This window comes from Berghia stephanieae, chromosome 2, assembly GCF_034508935.2.
Source record: "Berghia stephanieae isolate SIO BIC M18660-M18661 chromosome 2, UCSD_Bste_1.3, whole genome shotgun sequence".
NCBI classification, from domain to species: Eukaryota; Metazoa; Mollusca; class Gastropoda; order Nudibranchia; family Aeolidiidae; genus Berghia; species Berghia stephanieae.
Window position 1 is genome coordinate 33,772,211 of NC_088361.1, and position 20,867 is coordinate 33,793,077.

General features: G+C 36.0%; 1 protein-coding gene across 1 annotated transcript in view; it reads right to left on the minus strand.

The window, feature by feature from the left end:
• LOC144966773 (uncharacterized) overlaps nucleotides 1-20,867 on the minus strand; it is a 55,731-nt gene that overhangs the window by 6,340 nt on the left and 28,524 nt on the right. The window contains exon 2 of the mRNA XM_078903550.1: nucleotides 6,514-6,684. Coding sequence (XP_078759676.1) covers nucleotides 6,514-6,683 — 170 coding nt within the window. The 5' untranslated portion in view covers nucleotide 6,684. The remainder of the gene's footprint in view (nucleotides 1-6,513; nucleotides 6,685-20,867) is intronic.

A 20,867-nucleotide genomic window follows, 5' to 3' on the forward strand; every position in this document is an offset into this window, starting at 1 on the left:
AAAAAATACATTTCTATTTTTCAAATCTTCCAGTAGAGTTGTGCGCCGTATCAATTTTTTTATTGACTCAAATAAGCACAATGTTCTCCACAAGGCTATATTTTTTAAAGAAAGGATATATATATATATATATATATATATATATATATATATATATATATATATATATATATATATATATCAGTTATTAAAAACTGTATAACTATACATTTTATAGAAATTAAGTATTACTATTAAATCGAGGCGCGTCAAAGGGTTTGATGGTGTAGTAATAGTGATACGCACTCACAATAAAAATTATATCTGTGGGTTCCAACATTTCGCACACTTGTTCTCTTTCAGCTTTGCTCTTATTGTATAGCGCGGTCCTTCAGATCTGGGAACTGTACATATCGATGTATTGATCTCCTATCAAAAAGACTGAAAACAAATGATTGTTTTCTGTTCAACGCGACAGAAACAGAGATTTTTTTTTTTTTAATGAGCTTTAATATAGCGCAATATCCACTAAACGTGCTCAAAGCGCTTTACAATTGGTCCCTGAGCAACAGCAAAATTTACATGTAGAACGAGACATGACGCCTGTTAGGCGATATTACATTTTTTTCCGACAGAGACGACGCCGTTAACGGCTAGGTACTTAATTTACACTTGAGTATGGTGAGAAAATATGAGTAAAGAGCCTTTTCCAAGGACTCAAATATGCACTGAGCAAGGCTCGAACCCAGGAGTTTCCGAACCCTAAAAAGAGGGTCAGACCACAAGACCACATAACCATATAAACTCCGGTTTCAGTGGACCTTTTAACTATAAAAGATTCCAGTTTATTTTAAATTATAAGAATGCAAGAATATATAAAAAGTGGTTATGAACCGTCGCTGTTTGAATAATAAGTGTAGTTGCTGTCCTGTAAAATAAAACACTAAGAATTACTTCAATATATAAAATAAACAAAATTGCTTGTAAAGCACGAAGTTGAAATTGGAATTTGAAGTTGACAAATTCTGCTTTGGAGTCAAAATACGATTATCGCATGAGTGAAGTAGCTAAAAGGTTTGAGACAGGAACTTCCGTTGTCGTAGAATATTTTCAGCGGGAATACCCGGTCTCATTTACGTCAGGTCATTTTCCTGGTGTCTTGGCTATTAACAAGAACCATAAGGGTTGACTTTGGTTAAAACTAAGAAGCTTGCGCCATAACTACCCCAAGTACATGGCGACCACGTAGTAAAAAATATTATATATATATATATATATATATATATATATATATATATATATATATATATATATATATATAGTCGATGATCCGCTGATCTAACCTCTGATGTCAACTTCAGTGATAGCGCGCCCTCTTATTCTTTGGTTTCAAGATGATGAAATCTCTAATGTTAGTTCAGAGCTTTGATCATCTGGTTTTGATTTCAAGGCAGACGGAAAAATCCTCTTTCAAGCGATCAAAGTACGTCATGTAAATGATGTACAGTGATTGTTCGTGTATTAGAAAGAACGATTGTGATTGTAAGTGCAAAATCAATAATTCAATTTACTGTAATTATGGTTGGATTGACAATAGGATCTTTAATTCTGGAAGCCATAAATATTACAGCTGCTAAATTATCAATTTCTAAAGGCACACTGTGGCTAAAATTCACATCTATCATCTCCCGGTTATGCTTTACTAGTATAGATAATGTAGGAAATAATGATTGACTGTAAACAAAAATAATACCCCGACCACCTGCTCTTCCGATCTCTATTTTTAAAAGCTCGATCACGACAAACACTCGATTTAATCACGTCATCCCTATGACATGTCGACCGGATGCTATCCTGATATCTTACCACTTTTTAAACGGAAGTATAACACCTTTTAAACCCTTACCCTTTCTGCCCAACAAAAATCTTTTGATTTATTAAAAAAAAAAAACGAAAAAGAAAGAGCTAAACAAAAAAACAACAAACAAACAAAAAAAAACCCAACAAAAACAAACAAAAAATAAACATTGAGCATTTATATATTGCAATATCCACTAAACGTGCTCAGGGCGCTTTACAAAGGGTCCCTGGCCTACAGTAACACTAAACAAGTAGGACGGAACATGGCGCCTATAAAGAGATATTACCATTTTTTCCCGACAGAGGCAGCGCTGTTAACGGCCAGATACTCATTTTACACCTGGGTAGGGCTAGAGAATGTGAGTTAAGAGTCTTTTCCAACGACTGGTTTAGAAGATCTCCTCAGAGAAATACAACCATCCCCAGCAGATAAAATCAACTTTGCCAAAAGATGCCCAAGGATTTTACAATTTGCAACACTGAATGGAACCCCATTAAGATCATTGTACTTGAGTTGTAACTTACATAGTCTCCATTAGAAATTTATTCGTGTCAAGTATAATGAAATGTGTATTGTGTTTATAGTTCATGTTGCATCATATATTTGAAGTCAAAGATTGAAATTTTCACACCCCCCCCCCCCCCCCCCCCCCCCCCCCCCCCCCCCACCCCAAACAAAATTAACCCCCCCCCCCCGCCATACACACACACACACATACACACACATACACACACACACACACACACACACACAATATATATATATATATATATATATATATATATATATATATATATATATATCAATCATATATATCAATCTACCCCTCGATCGGATCGTCACCTTGTCGTGGTGAGAATGTTGAAGCGCACATTGCAGGTGCAAGAAGTCTATTGGTTGTCTGTTACCAGACCATTCCGGTGAGCAAGCCTCAGCCGACCCGCTATACGTTAACTAAATTATGGCTAACGCTTCCCAGGCCCGGCAAAAGACCACGTATTCTTCCTTAGTGCAATAGAATCTCGACTATGTTTATGTCAAGGTTTTCAACTCTAGCTGGGTTCGTCTGGGCGTCGGGATATCTGACACAGTCAGGCCTGGCCTGGCTACGTGGGTAATATGTGTGAGCGCCTGTAATAAGGAACAGCTACTGTCGTACACTAGATGACGAAATCAGGATTCAAATCTGGGACCTCCGGTATGTTAAGATAATGCCTTATTCACCTCCCATCCCACCTTCTCATATTAACGATCTTCGCTTTACTCGCTTTATAATCTTTCCAATTTCAATGCAATCGCCTATAGCGTACATGTTGTTTCCACCCCACCCATTTCCCGCTCTTCAAAAAGACCCTATTTAAGTTCAAATAGGACGTTCAAACACTTATTAGTGAAATTCAGAGAGTTGACTTTAACCTCATACAAGCGTGGATCTTGTTAAATCTAACCGGACATCAGATGTTAATGTCTGCGTCAAGAGCGCTTCAATGAAATGGCAGAGGCAACGTTATTACAACTCTCTGTAAAAATGACACGGTCTGCGTCAAAAGATCGATATTCTACTTGGCCAAAATATTAATAGAATGAACATGAAACAAGCTTTTGATGGGTTAAAACGAATTCTGTAAATATTATTCCCGCATCTTTCTGAGCTCAATAAGATTAGCAAATCATACTCCACCAAAAATAATTTTTATAAATTCGGTCAGAAAATATTTAAACTCAGGTATCGATAGAATAAACTGACTCGGAACTTGTCTAAAAGTCTGAAACTTTAAATTTCAAAGAGGTTGCTCACGCAGAAAAAATCTCTGGTTTGATTTTGATTTTCGCGGAGAGTGGAGGGGGGGGGGCAGGGTGGGAAATTGAGGCTCATCTTATACCATAAATATTTGATGAAAAAAATTACTGGCCAAAATTATTTAAAGAATTTTTGTCAGTGTACAAAGTATTGGTGTCATTAACAAGTTAAATGATGTACTCTGAAAAGATACGTATTTAAAAATTTGGCCAGAAAAGTCGCCCTTCAAATATCGATCGAGTTTAATGATCTTTATTTCGTGAAAAAATCTCAAGCCTGCGTTTTCTGGAGATTTCTGGCCAAATTTTTAAATACCAGTCTCTCCAGAGTAGTACGGCAATTAACTGGTTAATATTGAATGTCTGACGCTATTTATTACTTCCCCTTTGGGAAGATTATAAGAATTTGATTCTATGACATCAAATGGGTGTCGAATGAGGCGTGAAGGGATTTCTTCCGGGGATGTGTCAGCGGACGGGTTGATTTACGTTGAAAACGGATCAACATTTGCATGCCGAGATTAAAAGGGGGAGGGGGGGGGGGGGGGGGGGGGGAGGGAGAGGGTAGGATTGGATAAAAGGATTAGAAAAAATGTTGACATTTTCAACGCTTTTAGTCAATAATCATGTGTTAAGTGACATAAAGCAATAACATCCCTCTTTCTAAGGTTTATGCAATGATAATGGTCATCGATGCTATACTCCATCAATTGAGGCACCTAATATATTGCCGGACACGATGAAATGTGGTTTCCTCCAATTTGTATATTAACACAAATAGAGTTCTGCAATGATTTCAGATTTTATACAGCGGAATATCCATACTAAATGTGCTCAAAGCGTTTAACTTATAATATTGGAAATAAGTCTTGAAAATTTATTGATTTGGTTGGGTTGTAATAGAATGATTCCCTACTAATTAGTAGCGTTTCATTTTCTGGGCCATGGGGGTTCGAGAATAAAGTATGGTCGAAGACCGGAATCAGTTTTATGATAATTAATTTGGTTTAAAAAAGTAGTATTTCTCTTAACCCTCTCCTTACCAACTATAGGAAAATCGTCACATTCGTTACGATACAACCAACAATTTTCTTATTCACATTTCTTTTGTACAGCATAAAGAAAATGAGCAGTTTGTTGTAGAACATCTTTGCTAAAGAAATGATATGTATCGCAAGAACTTAATGATATTGTGTTTGAGTAATAAAAAATGTATTTTTGTTTTAGAGTTGGGTGTGAAGTTTTGGGGAAAACCCTGAAAATAGCTGGTAAGGAGAGAGTTAAATTGGATGATAGAACTGGTATATGAGAAAATAGCGATGTCTCAATTTGAAAAAAAAAACCTTTCTAGTTATTATCTTATTCTCTTGTTTTGTTTTTTTTTTTTTATCTTTAAAATATACCTGTATTCCTCAAGAATGTGCCATTTAGACATTGTTACACGCACGTGAATGCGATTGTATCGAATCTTGTTTATCTGAACACCCCCCCCCCCCCCCCCCCGCGCGTGGTGATGAGGCTGAATTGGAATAATCTGCTTTACTTTTTGTCTTGTATTTTTTATGTTGTTTTTCATTCTTATTGTTGTTGTTTTGTTTTGCTTTTCTCTTTCTGTTGTCTGATGTCTTTGGATCTGTCCTGTTGTCGTTTTTTGTCTCTATTTTGTTTTTGCTTTTGTTTGTATTGTTACACTCTGGGTATTTATTGGCGGGGGGGGGGGGGGGGGGGGGGGGGGAAGGGATTATTTGTTTTTTGTTTATGTTTTTTTTTTTTTGTTTCTTTTTTTTGTTTTGGGGGGGGGGGGGGGGGTTGGGAGAAATGTCTTTGTCTTTTGTGTTAGCAAAAGGCACATTAAAAACAAACGACCAAAACATCTGTGTTGTTGTAAAATGTCCTATTTCCATAAAGCTCAACATGGTTTTAAAGTGTCATTATTTCAGAACTGAATCTTTTTGACGAGTTGGGGGATCAATTTAAATCGATCGATATTTGAATTAATCCTCTTTTGTTGTTGTTGTTGTTGTTGTTGTTGTTGCTGTTGTTGTTGTTGTTGTTGTTGTTGTTGTTGTTGTTGTTGTTGTTGTTGTTGTTTTGCTATTTGTATATTTTTGTTTGTTTAGTTTTTGTTTTTTGTTTTTAGTTTGTTTTTTTTTTTTGTTTTTTTTTTGTTTTTTTTTTTTGTTTTTTTTTGTGAGAAAATGTGTCTTGGTCAGTGTACGACACACCTTCATAGAATGGACTAACAATTGGGGGTTTAGAACACACGGCTATGAGGTATTGTGGTATAACATTCGCCTTCTGATCGGAAGGTCCTGGTTTCGAGCCCCGTTCTAAGGGGGGGGGGGGGGCATAGTGGGTCCTTAGAAAGGGCTCTTTACTCACTTTCTCTTACCGTACTCAGATATAAAATGAGTACCTGGCCGTTAGCAGTGTTGTCTATGTCGGGGAAAAAAATGAAATATGGCCTATCAAGCGTCATGTCTCGTCCCAAGTGTTAAGTGTTGTTGTTGGTTAGGGATCTCGTGTAAAGCGCCGTTCAGTGGATATTGCCCTTTATAAATGCTCAACATAAAGCTAAGACGGGCTATTTTAGAACCCCTATCCTAACTTCATTACACCTCCACCCTTACCCCACCCCCCCCCCCCCCCCCCCCCCCCCCCTCTTCTTGAGATAAAAATTTTACCCAAGAGTCTGCCATATTTTAAAAAATTGGTCAATGAAACTCGTCCTTCAAATATCGATCGATTTAAATGACATAATCTTGGCAAAAACTCCCAAACCTGGGACTTCGCGAAGGACGAGTTTTCTGGCCAAATTTTAAAAAATTGTTTGTTTGTTTTTCCCCAGAGTACGGAGGGATTGTTCAACTCACCTGAGACAAATCTCATCATTGCCTGTCAACTCGCACAACCCACAAAGGTCGTCATCAGTGTAGTATCGGGCCATGGCGCCTTTCGTGTGAATGTGGACGAGGAGGAACATGGTACATAGCACTGTAAAGATAACCTTCAAGGGGACACTGGAAACGTCTTGCAACATCATGCTGAGGAAGTTGGAAAATATTTATCATAAATATATTCTTCGTAGCATTCTTACATTATTGCTGGTATCGTCGTCGTCAACATCATCATTATCACCATCGTCATCATCATCATCATCATCATCATCATCATCATCATCATCATCATCGTGGTTCAGAAGTGGCTCAGCGGTACGGTCTTTGCTTCATACCCAACAGTGACCGAATTCGACTACCCGTATCATTGTGTGGCCTTGAGCAAGTCACCTAGCTCACTTTGCGGCGCTGCACTGCGGCTGACGCCTGGGTTATTCCAGTCTTCCCTTGGAATAGACCCTAAAGACAAATTTCCCATATGTGATGAATAAAGGGAATATTATTATTTTTATCTCATCATCATCATCATCATCATCATCATCATCATCATCATCATCATCATCATCATCATCATCACATCATCATCATCATCATCATCATCATCATCATCATCATCATCATCATCATCACTAATATCATCGTCATTATGATCTCGGGTCTTTAGATATAAAACTTAATCTAATGTTTCCTTTGCCCCAAATCTCCTTGTCTCAGTTTTCTTCCACAGATGTAATTTAAGTTTGAGGGTCAATAAAGTCTGGAATTTCATAAAACAAACAAAAAAGGGCTTAATGAGAAGTTTACTTTCACTTAGATTATATTATCAGCTTTTAAGGTTTAGTCGATCAAAGGAAATATTATCACTCTTTTAATACTGTGCTATTGTGGGAAGAGATACCTAATAACTGTTAAACGCAAACGTTTTTATGGAGAGCATTTTACAATGAGTCTATTTTAGTGTTAACATTCATATTCCAGTTTTTTCTTAAAACAACGATACTATGATCCATTGTCTCAAAACGAATTTATGTATAGGATGGTTAAGGTGCTTTATAGCCAAACTGGGTGATTTATATCGAATTCATAGCCAAACTCGGTGCATTATATCGAATTCATAGCCAAACTGGGTGATTTATATCAAATGTATAGCCAAATACATCAGACTGGGTATTTACGTTTTATTGAGGAGAATGGAATGTGTGTTTAGTTTTTGAAAAAACTCACATCTACCAGCCGGATATAGAAGGAACGAAATTGACGTCACTCCGATAGTCTTTGTTATTGTTTTAAGCTAACGTACCAACACACAAAACAATGTGTAACCTGAAACGGTTATAGATAGTTCGAAGTTGACGTCACTCTGGTCTTTGTTATTAGTTTTTGCCATCCGCGTTTATGAGTACTTCTCACTAAACTGTATTAACCAGACTATAAAATTCATGGTAACACATAGTTTTGTGTGTTGGTCCGTTATACTTCCGGATGGCAATGTTATGAGCTTGTTAGCTAAGCGCATATTATCTATAGTCTGATACAATTTAGTGAGAACTACTGATAAAAATGACTTGCTAAATACAATAACAATGAGGTGTGTGACGTCAATTTTGATCCTTTTATAGATAGTATGTGCTTGGCTAAGAAAATACAACATTGCCACCCGAAGTATAACGGGCGGACCAACACGCAGAACTATGTGTAACCTTGAACGTTTATGGTCTGGTTAATACAGTTTAGTGAGAATTACTCATAAACGCGGATGGGGAAAAGCAATAATAAAGACCTACGTGACGTCAACTTCACACTATCTACAGATAGTGTGCGCTTGGCTAAGAAAACTCACAATATTGCCATCCGGAAGTATAACGGACAAACACACAAAACTATGTGTAACCATGAACTTTTATAGATAGGTTAATATAGTTGAGTGAGAATCACTCATAAACGTGGAGGACAAAAACCAATAACAAAGACCCGAGTGACGTCAATTCATTCTATCTATCAGTAGGTTTGTACTTTAAAGTGCTAAAATCCAAGATTTGATGTTTCTGGTTTGTTTTAGATACCTAGTTAAATTTGACTTTTTAGTATTATGCTCATCCCGACATAATTTTGAGATGAAGAGATCATAATTGTCTGACTTAAGTTCTTGAAACGACGATAACCACATTGAAAATATCATCCATTTTAAATGTCACGTGGAAATGTCCCGTACGACCGCACATGCACCAAGCGCCTTTTATCATTTTAATCACCATTATTTTACTTCAAATTCAGCCCCCCCCCCCCCCCTCATACAAAATTGCTCTGTATCAAACAGATTTTTTAAAGCTAAATTCGGCCAATTTCATATTTTTCCTACTGTTGTGGAATTTTTCCATAAGTGTAGAGAAACGCGTTTGAAAATGTTGGGATTTTTGTAAACAAACAAAATGGACATAAGACGATGTGTACTTATTTGCAGGTCTGATAATCCAATCTTATTCTTGTAATGAAATTACTTTCAAACCAACGGAAAATATTCTCCATTTCAACATTTTCAAATACCGATATTTTAACAAGAAATTGATTATCATATCCCACACTTTGATCTTATCTATGGAAACTACGATCGCTACCATTCGCTGCTCGATTAGTGCATTTATAATCGCAACAAGTATGAACCATGGTGGTTGTGTGGATTTAAATCAATAATCCTTGAAATATTTGTTGAAAACGTCGATTAACTTTAAATCGAGGCGAGGGAAAATCGCGAAAGATAGCGCCTCGTTTAACTAATCTTCAGACAAGAAGACTATTGATAGCGCCGATTCTTTCTATTCATTAAACGAAAAGAGCCACTTCCGGTATGACACAGTAATAACAGCTGATCGACCCACGGGAAGTTCCTATTCGTTGGCCGTCCTGTCATTTATTTCCACGCGTCAGACACATTCCAGATCTAATTTAGTAATCATCACTAAAGCAGACCAAAGACACTATGATCATTTCCTTTTTCGCCATTCACATCTCGATGGCCGAAATAATATGAATGTAATTGACTCCATCCTCTGACGTACATGAGCAAAACACTTTTTGAGGTCAAAGGTACTTTTAGTTTAAATACCAATTGATTTACCAGTAAACTCACGTACTCTGGGAAAACATGTATTTATAATCGTCCTTTAAATATCAATCGATGTGAAGCCTCGGGTTTGAGATCGATGTTTGTGGGACGAGTTTTCTGACCAAATTATTAAATACGTGTTTTTCCAGAGAACGGCAGTCAACTGGTTAAAATAAATCGCAAGTTGTCAGAAAGTCTTATTCCTCACACTTCTTTGAAGACTTCTAATCGAATGTCAAGTTTAAGACTTTTCACTTGGAGGGTCATCTGAATCCATGGATATTCGAACTAAAAATTTCTGGCCAATATAAAGAAAAATTACTTCGCAACAGTTATGTACCAGGTTTAACAATGTTTCACGTTTTGCGAAAGAAGCAGACAAAGCTAAATTTCATGTAGATCTTCAGCGTTGAGTGTTGTAATACAATGAATATAGCAGATGAAGTGAAGGGCAAAATGTGTGACCAACAGCGTCAATCTAGTATTATATTGAAGCAAATCTTACGTTGAAATCTAAATCAGAAACCAAAATGGTAGTATCTGAGTTAGACTTAAATAGCTCATTGTATGAGAGTAAATGTTGTTGACGTTGAAAACTAAATCAGAGACCAAAATGATAGAATCTGAGTTGGATTAAATGATTCACTGTAAAAAAAGAGAAAGTTTTGTTGATGTTGAAAACCTGAGTTCAACACCGGAGTACTGTAATAAAAGAATAGCGGTGGAAGCTATTTTGTCACATCTTACGTCGAGATGATAACATCCCAGCCAAAACTTCAATGATAGAATGTTTCCTTTGAGGCAACAAATACGTAGGGAGACCACCAACATCAATAGTAAATACCCTGAACCAGGATCTCCCTACATATCAAAAATGTCTGAATTCAGATGATGCGATGCAGAAATAATCCCTGAAGAACTTAGAAAAACTGCGGTGCCCTCCGTACTAGAGTCTCGACAGAATCTTGACAGCCTCAAAACTCTGGCTCAGGACAGTGACCAATGGAAACAGTTAACAACATGGATAGAAAGTGTGCAGCAATACACCTCGCATTTTAAAACTCTATGGCTTAGTCACACAATTCTCAGCAAGCGCCATTCAGACTGCGAGGCTTACTACTACTACTACTACTACTACTACTACTACTACTACTACTACTACTACTACTACTACTACTACTACTACTACTACTACTACTACTACTAACTACTACTACTACACTACTAACTACTACTACTACTACTACTACTACTACTACTACTACACTACTACTACTAACTACTACTACTACTACTACTACTACTACTACTACTACTACTACTACTACTACTACTACTACTACTACTACTACTACTACTACTACTATCTACTACTACTACTACTACTACTACTACTACTACTATACTACTACTACTACTACTGCTACTACTGCTACTACTACTACTACTACTACTACTACTACTACTACTACTACTACTACTACTACTACTACTACTACTACTACTACTCCTATTGATTTGTTAGATAGTATTAATCTTGATCTATCTTCAGATAGATTGAACATATTTTTAACAAGCCAGGGGTCATGTTAGTCTCTTGATATGTGTGTAAACGCTTTTGACCAAAAGTAAGAAAAAATGTATGTACGCGGTGAAGATTGTCGTTTATGAATGATGCCATAGACAGCATCCTTTGGGAGAAGACTGCGATGGGAAATATTATTTAAAAAATTATTTTGGTCTATTTCCAAAATGTCCTAAGAGACGCCGTTTTTAAAATCGGTAATCACCGCCTTCTCATTAGTAATATGTACATAGAATAATTAACCACGACAGAGTTGACAAGGGCAACACTTTTAGATTTATTTTTAGATTTATCAAGAAAGGGGCTTGCCAACATAATTTATATTATATTAATATATATATATATATATATATATATATATATATATATATATATTTGTGTGTGTGTGTGTGTGTATAAGTATGTGTGTGTGTGTGTGTATGTGTAAAATGAGTAATATACGGGGGACGGACCAACTTACTTGACACTTGATCCGGGACCGCGATGATGATAATCGATGATGATGATGATGATGATGATGATGATGATGATGATGATGATGATGATGATGATGAAGATGAAGATGATGATGGTGATGATGATGATGGTGATGATGACGATGATGATGATGATGATGATGATGATGATGATGATGATGATGATGATGATGATGATGATGATGATGATGATAATGATGATGTTTCTATGCATCCTAATATCTAATAAAGAGGAAACACTTGATAGTGTCATATCCAAAGGATGTTTTCGAGCGAATCCTTTAAAAATGAGAAAATTTGCGTATAGATACAAATGCATTTAAGCAACATTATATTCAAATTCTATTGAATTGCTATTGACACCCGTGCATTAAATAAAAATGCGACAGTTCATCAACAATCAATAGGTCAAGTCATAAATGAATTCTGAAAAATATAGTTTAGAGTGGCAGAACTTAATTTTCTAAATTTTGATTATTTGAAAAATGATGAAGCAAGCCTAGTAAATACTGTTATCTTTTCGGAAGTTTTTCACGTTTGCCATTTGTTATTATTGGAGAATGCTCAAAATCGCAGTAACTTAAGTAACTCATTGTTATAACAGTTCCAACCTCTAAAAACAGATTGTATCATTGGCCCCTGGGTCTTGCTTCATTCCACACAACAAGGTTAAGTGCACATGTGAAAAAGCTCTTTAACTATCCGTTTCAATATCTCGCTGATTACGATCAACCTCTTTAGTATCAAGAACGATTTTACAGAATTGAAGATCAATCCAAGCTTTTTGAGATCAGAAAAAATACACACGATGTACCGACACCGTTTAATGTTTACGAAACTATTTAAAATTCTGGCTTTGCTAGTCATGAACCCATTTTCACGTTGAGCAACAGGCGGAAGCGGAAGAAGGGACGCATGATCAACTCCGATTTAATGTGAAATTTACGTGACTATTCCGATTTGTTTTACCTCCTATCACTACTACAACAACAACAACAACAACAACTAATACTGCTGCTACTACTACTACTACTACTACTACTACTACTACTACTACTACTACTACTACTACTACTACTACTACTACTACTACTGCTACTACTACTACACAATTATCATGCTTTTTTCAAGAGAATTTTTTAAATTCCACTATCCTCACGCAATCTTGTTTGTTTTCCAATCCACCGCAGCTGTCCTTTGATGTTGTCGTTGAAAGAATTCAACCAGACAATTTGAAAATTGTTGTTCACTTAAATCAGACCAGAAAATTTAGCATCATGAAAATTTTAATGCAAATGTACTTTAATTCACGGGCCCAAGTGGTCGAGTGGTTAAGGCATTGCACTGTGACCCTGAAGGTCCAGGATTCGAGCCCCGCTTTAGGCATTTTCCTTTTTTTCCCTTGGGCAAGATTATTAACCCTTACTTTGCTCACTTGGACAACGTGGGTGATTTCTGTTGACATCAGACATCTTATCTTGTTTGATGAATTATCTATCTTCATTCGTGGAATGCCTAGGCGACGATATTATGTCGTGGTGGAAGGGCATAATTTGTTTCCCCTTTATTACATAAATGGATAGATTTTTTTTTACAACCGAAAAATACCCCAGTTATAAAAATGATGAAAAATGAGTTATCTACGATGACCAAAAAAGAAGGAGTCCTTAAGAGCCATTAGACCTATGTAGCCAGAGTTCATCCCGGTTTTCAATGACAAAACGCCCTATAAAATTTTAGCCAGAATTGTTGTATTTTTACATATCGATAGATTAAGATGACCGCTGTCTTGTTTTAGAAAAAGGCTGAAAACTGATTACGTACGTTTCTGATTTAAGATGGGATTTGTCAGGCTCCAGGTGATATTAATCGATCAATATATGAAGTCAAAGTTTTTTGACCAAATTTTTTAAAAGGCATTTTGTCATTGCTTAGGGGCAGCGTGGCTCAGCGGTACGATCTTTGCTTCGTACTCAAAAGGTACCGGGTTCGACTACCCGCCTCATTGTGTGGCCTTGAGCAAGTAACGTCGCCCTAGTTTACTTTGCGACGCTGTACTGTGGCTAACATTAGGGTTATTCCAATCTTCCCTGTTGGGGATGAAAAAATGAAATTTTATTTCTTTTATTTTTTATTTAATATTCATCAATATAGCCATCTCCCGATTACACGGACCATCTCCCAAACCACCCGTACAGTTCCCTTCACTGAAGAAAACATGTTTTTATAATTTTGGCCCCCAAAAAACTGGTCCTTCAAATATCGATCGATTATACTGTCCCTAATCGTGACAAAAACTTTCAAACCTGGGACTTTGATAGTTTTTTGTCAAGATTAGGATCATTTTAATCGATCGATATTTGAAAGACGAGTTATCTGGTCAAACTTTTAAAAACGTTTTCTCTTGTTTTTCAGATTACGACTGTATAATAGTTAACCTTACCAATATATATTTTTTGTAGACTGTTGAGACTAATGACCAATTTCAAAGTAATTTTATAAAACGCCTTAGGGAACTCCATCTTATTAAATTTCATTTCAAGATAAAATAGCTTCCGGGCTCCATTTTAAAAAAATCACATTGAAGACAATATATTCTGAAATTTATGAATGGTTATAAAAACGAAAGTTAAAAAATGTAGCCGCACCTTATCACCTAGGGACATTTCATCACAGGACACCATCCAATTGTAACATAAATAATTCCCTAAGAAGAACAAAAATTAAATGAATATGAAGATTTATATGGCGCAGTTCCGCTGATTTGTCATGCTCAATGTTTTCCACTATGCTTCATTTATTCCCCAAAACAGACATAATGGAACCAAAAATCAACTTCATTTAGTACAAGTCGCCTGTTTTGTGTCCTTATTTTACTCATACTATTATAAAACCGTTATTGACTATAGCCTGGTACCTACTCATTTAAACTTGAGTTAATGAATGCGTGGAATGTATCTTATCAGGAGTTACAAAGCAAGATTTACAGTTTTTGTCACCTATCTGGTAACTGACCACGCTTGCTTGTATACCGCTGACCCACCTGTGCCATTATTATGCCATATTGCCGTACACTGACATGTCACCTTTTTGTCAATTAAGCCACACACGAAAACCTTCCACCTCGAAAGTCAAAATCATTCGATTAATTCGACATTCACCTGTTCAAAAAGACTCAAACCGGAGACTTTAACCGTAGCCTTCGTAACGTTATGGCCTGACACTGACCAAAAAATGACGTCAAAATGCCAGTCTTTTTGGGTTTCAATCCATGGCCTTCGTAAAGTTATGGCCTGACACTGACCAAAAAATGACGTCAAAATGCCAGTCTTTTGCCACAAAAGAAAACAACTCGTGAGTTGTATTCAATAGTTCAACCAATGAAATAACTTGTTTCCATGAGCTCTACTAACGACAACTCACTAAGCGGTGCAAAAACCAAATAATGACGTCAAACTGCCAGTCATTTTGGATTTCAGTATCAGGCTATAACATAACGATGGCTACGCTTTACCCTCTCCTTATCACTTACAGCAATATCGTCATATTTGTTACGACACAATATACATTTTTCTTATTAAAATTTATTTTGTACATCACAAATTTGAAGAATGATCTTTCTTGAATTAATAAGAACATAAAGTTGTTTTGTATCGATAGAATGCGCTTGGCCAATGAGTTCACAACATTGCCATCCGGAAGTATAACGGACCAACACACAAACTCTGTGTAACCATGAACGTTTATAGTCTGGTTAATACAGTTTAGTGAGAACAACTCACAAACGCGGATGGCAAAAACAATAACAAAGGCCTGAGTGACGTCATCTGCATACTATCTATAGAGCTTGTTTGAGTTTTTAAAAATCAATTTTCCTGCTGGGTAAGCCTGCCATTTTGTGAAAATTCTGAAAATGATCGGTTAGGAGAGAGTTGATTAACTATTCAAATATCTCTTGGGTTTGAAATATTTCGATATGTTTGTTGGCGTCTTAATCGGTTGGTAGGCTATCTGACGACTCTACGTATCGCCATCCGTCATCAACCGGACTCGAAACCAGGACTTCCAGGTCAGAAGCGGAGTACCATACCACTAAACCACAAACACGCACGCATTTATGGGCTTCTATTAGATATAAAAGGAACGAAATTTACGTCACTCAGCTCTGTGTTGTTGTTTTTATCCAGCCAATTTATGAGCACTACTCACTAAATAATATTAATCAGACTATAAACGTTTAAGGTTACACATAGTTTTGTGTGTTGGTACGTTGTATCCGGCTGGCGGATGTTATGAATTTTTTAACTTAAGGCATAGCACCAATTGATGCAATGGAGGTTTGAGGGTATTTACATGACAACAGTAACAGTAATACCATAACAATCTGGAATATCACACTTGTATAGATGATGTGCGCTTGGCAAAGAAGATCACAGCATTGCCATCCGGAAGTATAACGGACCAACACACAAAACTATGTCTAACCTTGAACCTCTATAGTCTGGTTAATACAAGTTTAGTGAGAATTACTCATAAACGTAGATGGCAAAAAACAGTAATAAAGACCTGAGTGACGTCAACTTCGTTCTATCTATATAAGTTCACATGGGTCACACGCCATGACGTCACCATGGGGATGAGATCACGCCTTGAGTTGATAAAACAGTGACAACCAGTGCAGATTAACAACAAAAAATACTCTATAGATAGTTCGAAGATGACGTCACTCAGGTCTTTGTTATTGTTTTTTGCCATCCGCGTTTATGAGTAATGCTCACTGAACTGTGTTAACTCGTCTATAAACGTTCATGAATACACACAGTTTTGTGTGTTGGTCCGTTACCTTTCCGGATGGCAATGTTATGAGCTTCTTAGCCAAGCGCATACTATCTATACCCAACGTTCATAAATCTGAAATAAGAATGGAATTCCCCTGATTATCTTTCCTTTCTAAAAAAAAAATATTAAAAAAAAAAAAAAGAAAAGAAAAAATCCGGATCTCGCGTACATAAGCCTGCAAATTAGTCGAAGATTAAACCAGTTAAGACGCATCACGGCAACCCGGACACGTTTATAGTCAGGGTCATCAAAATCTCGACTACTATTAAACAGGGTTGCCAATTTGGCAGATTTTTTGTCAAATGTCCTTTTTTTTGGCAGAATTTGAAGTCGTCTGGCAGAGAAAAAACGGTTTGGCAGTTTGGCAGATATCTGGCAAATATTATTTTCCGATATTATTTATATCATGTATAGGTCTACTCCACGTTTTCCAAATTTTTATGTATTAGTCATTTTTTAAAACTTGGGAAATGAATAAAAAAATATGACATCGGCCATGCGAATTTTTTGTTTAACAAAACTGATGAGTTTTCAAAGGGGGTACTATAAATAGTACGGTTTGGCAGATTTTTGTGGTATTTGGCAGATTTTTTAAATCCAGTTGGCAGAATGCCTGAAAATAATCTGGCACCCTGCTATTAAATCCTTTGTTGGCAGGAGGGTTTGAGGGTACGATATAAAAAAGAATTCACCCTCGCCTAAAATCAACATTCTGTTGGAGTAAACAAACTGTCAAATTATAAGGTTTTTAAAGTTAAAATGACAAGAATCGTGAAATGTTATTCTTTTCATTAATTTTGTTTGTTTGTTTGGGATTTATTGGGTTTTAAAAATTTTGTTATTTGTGCGGGGGGGGGGGGGGGGGGGGTCATTTAAAGAAATACTATTCATTCGCCTCATAGAACATAAGAACTTTACCCAAACCTCCTATAGATGTATGCAGATGACGTCACTCAGGCCTTTGTTATTGTTTTTGCCATCCGCGTTTGTGAGTTGTTCTCACTAAACTGTATTAACCAGACTATAAAAGTTCATGGTTACACAGAGTTTGTGTGTTGGTCCGTTATACTTCCGGATGGCAATGTTGTGAACTCCTTGGCCAAGCGCATTCTATCTATACTGTTTTACTGATTTTAGCCAGTCATTTTTATGATTAGTTCTCACTAAATTGACTTAATCAGACTATAAACGTTTAATATTACACATAGTTTTGTGTTTTGGTACATTGTATCCGACTGGTGGAGGTTGCGAGTATTCTAACTAAACACATAACATAAATTATTAATTTATCATTTATTGTTCATTGTTTGGTATTTAAATCACTTCAACACAAAACCAATTTGAAGCGGTGAGTCACATATTTAGATATAACCAGAGACCTAAGCATTTTACCAAGAGCTGTCACAATCAATTGACTCAGGCTTCATTGAATCAAGTTAGAGTAAACGTAAACCCTAACATTAAAGAGTTAAAGGGAGAATTGGTTTTCCATCAGATTTATCTTGGACAAATTTTCCTTCTATGATAATTGGAACTGGATGATATAGATAGTTCGAAATTGACGTCACTCAAGCCTTTGTTATTGTATTTTGCCATCCGCGTTTGTGAGTGATTCTCACGAAACTGTATTAACTATACTATAAACGTTTAAGATTACACATAGTTTTGTGTGTTGGTTCGCTATACTTCCGGATGGCAATGTTATGAGTTTCTTAGCCAAGCGCATACTATCTATAGTCGAATAAAACACAAATACGCGCGCACGCGCAAAGACACACAGATAGACACACACACACACACACACACACACACACACTATATATATATATATTTTATATATATATATATATATATATATATATATATATATATATATATATATATATATATATATGGTGTAATATAGAGTAACAATGTGTAATGTGTTCAGCCCTGGAAGGCTGCTTTTCACAGAGCTCTTAAAATCATTACATTTTACGGCTGTTTTAAGTGTTATTTCTCTGTAGGACGACTTTTATTTCATATTCAGAATATTTCTTATGACTTTGTGCTGCTTTTGACGAAATTTCGTGGATTTTAGACAATTAATTTAGCAATATTTTAAAGTTTTGTAAATTTTTGCAAGAGTTTTATCATTTGTTCAGCCCATTTTTGTTTACGTTTTACGATTTTAAGGGGGACAAAACAGTGAGCTATTTTAATCTTATTACAACGGTCGACGTTGAACATCGGAAATGACAACACCTAATTATTGTTATAACTATTCACCCCAACACCTAGATACGTACAATACGACACACAATTAATAATACACCGAATTTAGAAATAGTGAACATTTTGAGATCTTTTGAATTATTCAAGGCATACAGAAAAATAACAAAAATAGGAAATAGAGGTGGAAGGAAATAAAAACAAAAACAAGGAGAAGCCAAAGAAAACATCAAAAACAACTCAGTCAAATTAAAATGCAATTATTTAAATTCTACTAATAACAATGACGGAAGGCAACGGAAAACCACGTGTCAGGACACCAGCTGTCCCGAACACGTTGAACGGTTCAAACAGGTGGCCAAAATAGTAAACCAGAAAGTGGTCTTGATTCACTGTATGTCTAAACGTCTCCTTGGAATTACGAAAGGGATTTTTATTCATTCTTTTCTTCTGTTTTTTATTTTTCTATATCTTTATTTTCATCACCGTAATTTCGCCTTCCATTTATTGGTTCCATCGCCAATGTGCCATCGCGATATACGCTATCCCACCCACCACTAGGGACCTAAAATACACATTTTGTTTAGATGCCAAAACCAGGCACGCGTCTTTTCTATCGATTGTGTAAATTCATTATCAGCTTTCATGATGTGACATTGCCAGCGAGCATTTGATAAAAGTAACCAAATTCAATTTGATGAGTAACTGTAACTGCCACTTTGTTACCAGTTTGGTTTCACCGCCTTGACACTTTGGGCCTTTTTTGGGTTTGTTTATTTTTGTTTGTTTATGTCTGTTAATACAATTTGTAACGCCTCCTGGGAAAAAGAAAATGTTGCTTAGTTATAGAGTTACGTCCTCGAATTGTATTTGTTTTTCAAATAAAATTGTGTTTTAAGGATTTTAGATTAATAAATTCTGGATCCGACGTTTAATTTGAACTGGAAATTAAGTTTGCGTTAAAAAAAATATATTCTTATTTCTTGATTTAAACAATATCCAATAACTATTCTATTATTTTTTTTGTGTGTGTATGTGTGGATTTAGTTCTTTAAAATGACAGTTTTAAAGCGTGGGCCATGTTGTTTGTTTTTGTGTGTATTTTTAGCCCGGTAAAAATTAAAGTTACTTAATTGCTTTTTCTAAATCTTTGCGATAGATATCTGCTGATTCCGATAAAGTGAATTTTCTAAATAGAGATGATATGTTAACCTCTTGAGGAGAACAGACCAGTCAACCTTAAATAGAGAACAACATTTAGAATGGATTAGGGTGGGCGGACAACTTCAAACTACGCTTTTAACCAGTTAACTTCTGTACTCTGGATAATTCGTATTTGCGAAGCCCCAGGTTTTAGACTTTTGGCCAAGATGAGAGTTATTTAAATCGACTGTTTTCTGGCCAACTTTTTAAATGAGTTTGTTTTTTGGGGGGTTTTTTTGTTGTCTTTTTGTTTTGTTTTGTTTTTTTGTTTTTGTTTTGTTTTGTTTGTTTTTTCTTTGTTTGTTTTGTTGTTGTTGTTGTTGTTGTTGTTTTGTTGTTGTTGTTGTTTTGTTTTTTTTCTTTTTGTTTTTTTTTGTTGTGTTTTTTTTTGTTTTTTTTTGGGGGGGGGGGTTGTTTCAGAGTACGGCAGATAACTGGTTAAGGGGGTGATTAATAGCAAGTCATTTTGACGTCATAATCCGCCCATCACACTATTCTGATTTATCCCAAAAACAAGTATGAAGCAGTGTTAGAAAAATCTTTTTAGAGTGTTGCTGCTGGTTTGAGACCTCTTGTAAAACGCTTTGAGTACATTTAATGGATATTGTGTTATATAAAAGCTTATGTTTAAATCTCAAGTGTAATGGCTACGCATAGTTTTGTTTGCTGGCGGGCTGAACTATTTGGCTTTATATTCAAACGCAAGTCGTCTATACACATCAATTCATTTCGGTTAATCTGTTTTGATGCAGGTCCTGTTCTTATCTCTGGATCTGATTTATAAGTTCTTCCAGACTAGACACAAGGAAAGAACACTACTGGATCTACTTCTGTACTCTCTTTGAATTAGTCGCCTTTGACTTACATTATTATTTTTTTTTAAATTGAGCTTTATATAGCAGAACATCCACTA